This window comes from Carex rostrata, chromosome 10, assembly GCF_964058835.1.
Source record: "Carex rostrata chromosome 10, lpCarRost1.2, whole genome shotgun sequence".
NCBI classification, from domain to species: Eukaryota; Viridiplantae; Streptophyta; class Magnoliopsida; order Poales; family Cyperaceae; genus Carex; species Carex rostrata.
Window position 1 is genome coordinate 1,369,974 of NC_135927.1, and position 7,760 is coordinate 1,377,733.

The window sequence follows — 7,760 nt, forward strand, 5'->3', positions numbered from 1 at the left end:
AGGGGATTGATTATGATTATGATGACGATGGTTTATATATAGTTAGTTTTCCTTCTTTTCTTTTTCCATGCTTTGACAAAATTGTTATTTGTGCTCTCTCTCTCTCTCTCTCTCTATTTATTTTTTTTAGAAAAATAAAGAAGAAAAGTTAGGTTAGGTTTTGGTTGTGATTATGACATATATCTTGTTATTAAGTTGGTGGGTATCAAGTAAATGTCAGATATTAATTACCTTCATCAACTTCCATTAAACAAAAACAAGGAAATTCATTCTCTCATTTATTTTTGATTGTGATTGTCATTTACTTGCAACTACATACATAATTAGAAACACCCAACTCTCTCTTTTTCTATCCTTGTCAATTAGTAGTACAAATTTAATTAATTTGTGCTTTGACATATATATATATATATTAAATAGATACATCCTACTTTAACTAATTAAATTTATTTTGTCCCTTTTTGCCCATTTTTTTTTTTTTTGAAGGTCAGGGGCAAGACGCCCTCTGACATTTAATATATTAAATAAAATATTTACAAAGTCACCTCATCATATTTTTGCCCAAATTTTAAAACAAGTCAAAATTTGTTTCATTTGTTAGTAGAAACATTCAAGATTTGAAGGTGGATCTAATTAAGCAGTTCTTTCTTAATTTCTCCGTATCTTTGTTTTGCTATCTAAAGGGTGAGATTTTGGAAAAAGAGAAGTAGCATTTAATTTTGGTAGCTGGAGATTTAATCAAAAGTTTATTTTCTTCTGTTTTGGGTCACTTTCTTTGTCCCATGCATGTATAGTGGGTGTATTTTGTTTCATTTTCTTTATATTTTATTATCAAGTAGTTGTTAGGTGCATTTAATTCTGCCTCTATTCAACCAGACTTTTAATTATTTCTGATGGTTTCTTTTAATTAGTTGCATCTGTATTCTTGCCTTGTAGTACTTTTTACCTGGTATTAATTAATGCTGGAATAGGAGCAATTCTTCTAATTATCCAGAAAATAATATAATTCTATTCATTCATTTCATTTGGGAATATTGGGGTAATTTGTTAAATTTTAGCTACTCTTTTCTCCTCTTGTTACTTTTGGTGCAAGTTTTTATTAATATATTTGGAAGATTTATTCTTGCTTTTGATTGCTATAAGCCTTCTCTTTGCTTCTTCAATAGATGTCAACATTCATATCAATTTTGTTGAAGCTAGCCTCTGAATGTTTCTTGTATTTACTAATTAATTTGATGAGTTAATGCTTATTGCTTACTAATTAATTAATTTGATGAGTATATCTTTGGTATGTAAATTTGACAATTAATTTCTTTCTTTCCTTTTCCTTTTTCAGGAAACTTGCAGAATATCTGGCATAATCCATGGAAATCGGTTGAGTGTATAGCTGATAACATGAAAATAGGTGTGCAAACACTCAAAATTAAATTCATTTGTTTTAAATTTTTGTCTGTGTAACAACTTAATTTATGTGTTAAATTTATTAGTAAAATTGCAAAAATTGATCAGCATCAAATCCAATTTTATGTTGATCCATTAAGAATTGATTAACCAATTAGTACCTCAAGTAGGGTACCGGTACAATTTTATTTTTAAAAAATAAACCCGGCTAATTAACCCCTCCTTGCCAAACTGTATGAAATTTTGAAGAAGAAAACTTGTATTTAGTTAGTTGTTACTTTTATGATAATTAACTGGTTATGAAATTTTACTATTTACATAACATGTTACTTTTATGAAACAGATAGTGAGAAGTCATATAACCATAACTTCTTTGAAGACATAAATGTTGCCCTGAGCAAAGCCGATGAAAATCTAAAGAGAGACCCCAAATTATCCTTTGAAGATGAAATTCAAGTTCCATCGACAATTGACCAAAATGACCTTGAAGAAGATAAAGCCATTTATGATGACAAAACCATTACCGAAATCACATGCCCCGACAAAGTGGTTATAAGCGAGAACATAATTAAGGATGTTTGCATAGATGAAGGTGCAAAAGTTTCTCCAATTAAAATTGAAGAAAATGAGATGATTACCTCAAGTATAACAGAAGAAGGCGAGGAGATTGCTTTGAAGACCGTGCAGGATCATAGTTCGGTACCAGATGAAAAGGAGGTTGTAATTGGAGAGATTTTAGATGAAAAAACTATAAGCTTGAAAGAACTTTTCTTTTCTGAAGATAAAAAATCAGCTGACCTTCACCTCAAAAAAATTGATGAAAAGAAATCAGCTGTTCAGGTATAATTTTTTTTAAAATAAAAGACAAGTAATAATATAACAACAAATCAATCACTTTCATTTAATTAGTCTGTTTTTTGTTTACTAATTGTTTTGTTTAAAATTCATCATTACAAATACAGAGTATAGAGAAGCATTCCCCTGAAGCAACAGTGACGACCGGGTCTGATGCCAGTGAACCCGTTGAGAGCAGCAAAGTTGATGTCTCTTCTGATGAAATTACTGAAGAACATCCCGCTTCACTGCCTGTGCTGTCAGGCACTGAAATGAATGGTACAGAAGAGATGTCGGACACATCGAGATCCGTGCCATCATGCCACGCAGAAGCAGAGAATGGCCATAATTTTGATGGACCAAAGATCACCTCTCGCATGTCATTTTCCCAGCATTGCGGGGAATTGAACATACCGCAAATGGAGTTACCGGGTAATAACTCGGCACGTATAGCTTATTCTGGTAGCCTATCCATTCGTTCTGATAGTAGTACAACAAGTGCTCGGTCTTTTGCCTTCCCCATGTAAGAATTTTATTTCTTTGTACATATAATATAATATAATATAAGGGCATTTCGGTATATATTCCTGCAAAATATCAACCATGATACCAGTAAGAAAACAAGGAAAATATATACTGATTTCAGTATCTTTTTCAATTGTTGTTTTGATGTTATTATGCTGAATTTGCATGCTAAATAATGCGCAGAATGCAGAATGAGTGGAACAGCAGTCCGATAAAAATGGCAAAGGCCGACCGAAGGAGATACAGGAAGCACCGTGGATGGAGATCAAATTTATTTTGTTGCAGTTTTTGAAATAAATTCAGCTGCTTATGAGAGATCATATATATTCAATACGTATGTTCAAAATGCTATGTTGAAATATGTCTAGAATTATTCTTTTTTTTTTTGTTCCAATATCCTGCTATGTTATTTGGTGCAAGGGCAGGTTAGAGAGAGAGAGGTTATGTTAGCTAAAGGTAAATAGTTGTTTTGCATTTTTATTTGATTGTGCAAGGGTTGTAGAGAAAAATGATATGGAGCTGTTTCATTTCATGTATAATGGACTGACTGGATTTTGTTTGTTTAATACAAATTGTTCATGTACATTCAAATCAGTGAGATTCCTGTAGTTTAAATGGGCCTAATTTATTGGGCCCAAAATCAAATTAAAAGGACTAAATAAATCCAGCCCACTTGTAATAAGATGAAGCATAACTAATTCCACTAGCTATCCATCTAAATTCTAAACCACATTTACTTGCATGAAAAATAAAAATGAACTAACACTTGTTAGATCCACTGGCTAGAAGTAGAACTAAAGAAACTTTCAACATTATTTACAAAATATTATAGGATGAGAGAGCAAGTGAGGTCTAACGACTAACAGTAATTAAATTAGGGATCAAAAATTCAAAACTAGGGTTTGTGTTATTATCTCTAATTAATTGTGAATTGGCCGTCGGCGTTGCCCGCTCGGTGTGTAGTCCTTGTTGATTAGAGTGAATATTTCTGTGGCTGAATCTTGTGGTAGTTTTGCGTGAATCGGAAGAACAGTTGGTCGGGAAAAATTCGGGTTTGCATCATGATTTCTTGACAACTTTTCCATGCCTTCATATTTTACATTGCTCATTTCTCTCAACCATCTTCTTCCTGTGATGCCGCCGCCGCCATATGTGATCTCGTACTGAGGTTTCTGTAAAATAAAATCATACAATCATATTTTTCTATCTTCTATTGAACTTGGAAATGCATTTTTAAGCAATGTTTGAATCCAGAAAAAGTCTACATTGGAAATGTAAGTTACCAATTTGTTGTCAGTATCTTCATTACTGTTGGCTGGAAGATTGACTGCTGCATATAAAAGAAAGAAAATTAACAGAACAGAAGAACTAAAGAGTAATCAATAAATAAGTTCAATAAATTAGTAGGGAAATGGAATTAATTACCAGGATTGAGCAGAGCAAGAGACGAATCCAGAAAAACAAGTAGAGAGAGGGAAAATAGTAAGGTAGTAGAGTAAATTTCCATGACATCAACTTTTGTGAAATAAATAATAAAAAGGAAAGGGATTCAGTTTAGTTTAGAGTTTAAAGGTTTAAAGGTTTAAAGGTTTAAAGGTTTTAGATACCTCTCCTTTTGCCCTTTTAAGGAATGAGAAAGAGAAATTAAGGTGGCTACAAGTACAAGGAGAAGGGGTTTGGTCTTTATGAGTTGGTTAATTGGTTTGGTACAAAAAGAATGAAATAATTAAAAATAAAAAGGAACAGAGCTTCTTGTTGTTATTAATATTCTGTTACAAATTATTACATTAATACTCAGTCAAAGGTCAAAGGTGCAAAAATCAGAAACAAAATGGTAATTTTTGTTTTGTCTCTGTGTCTCTGTGTCTCTGTCCCCCTTTCACTGGAATTCGGATTCTCTAAAGTAACCCTATTTTTTTAGTATCGATCCGAACCGTCTGATCTGCTCACACAAATGTTAAAGGTTCATCGTACTGTTTGGATGCAAACTCATATTTTGAGTTACTTTAGGGGATCCGAGCCCCCTTCATCCGGTCTCGTTGGGATTGAGGTTATATTATTTTTATTTTACTGGACAATATTTTTAATTAATTAATTAATTAATTAGGTGAGCTCATCACTCGACAGTCGACAGTTCTCATTGAACGCGTAGTACTTTCAGAATATGATTATTTTTTTAAGGAGTGAGGCCATAGTACTACGCAGCATAATGTGGATTAGTAAAAAAAATTCAAATAATATAAATTTTGATCTCCAAACACATTTTAATACTCAGATTATATTTAGTTGTTTGAACGAGTATCTGTATTTTTAAAAATAGAGATAAGGATATAGACACTCGCGGATCCACATATAAATTGGGGTAGGCAAGTGTTTACTTCTAAATTTGAAATTTTTATTTCGATCTAATATTAATTGTTCAATGTACCTACTCTAGTTCGATATAGTGCATACCCCTGATCCGAGTTAGTTCAATTCTTGAACCGATTCCTTTTGAGTTTTGGTCAATTTTGTGTATTTTATTTTTTTGGATCTGCGATACTCTATTTCGTAAATAGAATGAAAGATAATAAGAGAACAATAAATGTCTGACAGTGGGACCTATTATTACAATTCTAAGGAGATGGGTAAGCCGAACTTTTTATGTCTTTTATTATTCATTACTTATATTTCGGTTAAATTTTTATCTAAGTTTTGACTTTGATTTGCTAATTGGCTAAGAACAGTCCCACTCTGAATTGTACCAAACAAATTTTTAATTAACATAGGAAAAATATTTCAACGTTGTGTCAATCGATTTTATGATTATAACATATTTTATAATAAACATCGTTTAGGGATTGAGTTGCAATTGTGTACCCGATAAGGTTTGAACCCGATTAGTGCCCTACCCTGACATAAATTATGGATCCGCCCATGGACGTAGAGATATGAGTGAGGTATGGCAACAATATTAAGGGTGGATCCAGAATTTTCGTCAGGGGGGCAAAATAATATCAAATCGGATTTAAATAGCTAGTCGAGTTTAAATCTATTAACTAATTGGTTACTCGATAAAAAACAATGCTTTAACTTATATTTTTCAATATTTTGACTTGTAATTTATGATGCTCTAATTTGTACTTCTAATTACCAATCAAATTTGAACAAATTTATTTGAATTTTAACCCTAAAACACGAATTACAAATCGAGCATCTAGAGGGGGGCAAAATTGGTTAGGACCGATAGATCTCTACTAAAACTCAAAATCCAGAAGAAGATGATGACAGTTGTAGGTCCAACCCTGAACAATATGACAAGTTGGAGATCAAGCCTCTAACTATTTAATATCCATAAAGAATTCTTTAATCTCAATTTTGAACCTACAACCTTCCTCGCACACCTCCCACACACACAGAGTATTATCTTTGCCAATATATAAAAAGTCACTGCTTTGAATAATTTAGAATTTTTAGATCATACGATTTTCTACACATCTAAAATTTTTTTGTAAAAGATGTGAAATTTTTTCTCTCAAGTTTTAAAAGTGAGATATCAGCGTGCTTTTAGAAACCCGGAGTAGAGGGTAAAATAGAAAAAAAAAATTGCCACTTGGCAGTCAACCACAGGCCCACGTCATTAAAGATTATTTTTTGGATGGAATAGTGGATGCCTTTTGAGAAGTGTGTCCACTCCCAGTCCGTATAAATCTGCAAGTTTCTAGGAATTATAATATCATATAGGGGAATTTCATGTATTTCCCTCAAAAATTTCAATATTACGTATTTAACCCTCCAAAATTAATAATTAAACATTTATCCTTGAAATTGTACAAATTCACATATTTGCCAATCTAACTCTATAACATATCAAATATCTCAAAAAATAATTAAATAATATTTTTTAAACTTTCAAATTTATTTTACAATATTAATTAAGAATGTGTTGACCATTATACCATTCGTATTTGTTTTTTTAGTCTGCCTGAGTTCTCTTCTCTTTAAAGCGCCAAATTTCCCGCCTCTCTCTTCAAATGTGCCAAATCATAGATTTCTCTCTGTTTTCCCTCGTCGCCTCCTCTCTCGTAAATTTTTGTCACCCCTCACTGCTTTAATTTTTCCATCTTCGTTTGGAGAAAGAGACGGGAGGTTTGACGTCTTAGAGAGAAGAAAATTCAGATGTACTAAAAAAACGGAAATGAAGGAGCATAATCGTCAATATATTATTAATTAATTTTAAAGTTTAAGAAAAATATTATTTAATTATTTTTGGAGTTCTTTCAAATGTTATAGAGTTAGATTGAACAAATATATAAGTTTTTACAATTTTTAAGGATAAATATGTAATTATTGATTTTGTAGAGATAAATATGTAATATTGAAACTTTTGAGGAATATACCACTTATAAGATAAGATCAAGGCTCATGTGTGAGCACGAAGATACACAACAATCGACCTCGAATAATTCAATGTATCTCCTAACTATAATATATAAATTAATACAAAATATAAAACAAAATTACAACAAAAGCAATACTTTATACGGTCTGTCATAGTAAAAAAAAAAAACATTCAAATCAACCGGTTTGAGATTCAACTCCTATAAACAAATTACACTCCTTTATATTTATTTAATTAATTTAATGGGTTCAAAGTACATGAACTTGTTTTCTTTGCAAAGTGCATGAACCCATTTTCAACTCAATTCAATTCAATTTTGCTAAAAAGCTTCTAATTGCATGTATTAATGGGAGAGGGTTCTCAAAATGTACAGCATTGCCACAGTCTGGAACAATAAACACCTCACACAAACGCTCCATTTCATTATGCATCTGGTATGATATATTTACGAATTTTGAATCCTTTTCACCAGCTATGAAAACAAGGGGCTTCTTGCAATCTTTCAAATCATCCCAAAGAGACCTGAATATGTACCAGTTCACATTCACTTAAATACTGGTACTGTAATACAAGCAAGTCATAAGCTTGCAATAGAAATGGTATATAAAGAATCAAATCT

At 31.8% G+C, this 7,760-nt stretch overlaps 1 protein-coding gene across 1 annotated transcript; it reads left to right on the plus strand.

The window, feature by feature from the left end:
- The first annotated feature begins 653 nt into the window (after positions 1–653).
- LOC144560368 (uncharacterized) lies at positions 654–3,351 on the plus strand. The gene is made up of 5 exons (XM_078309542.1): positions 654–684; positions 1,337–1,405; positions 1,745–2,241; positions 2,364–2,758; positions 2,944–3,351. The coding sequence occupies exons 2-5, from the start codon at positions 1,396–1,398 to the stop codon at positions 3,050–3,052; spliced, it is 1,011 nt and encodes a 336-aa protein (XP_078165668.1). The 5' UTR covers positions 654–684; positions 1,337–1,395; the 3' UTR covers positions 3,053–3,351.
- Positions 3,352–7,760: the final 4,409 nt, after the last annotated feature.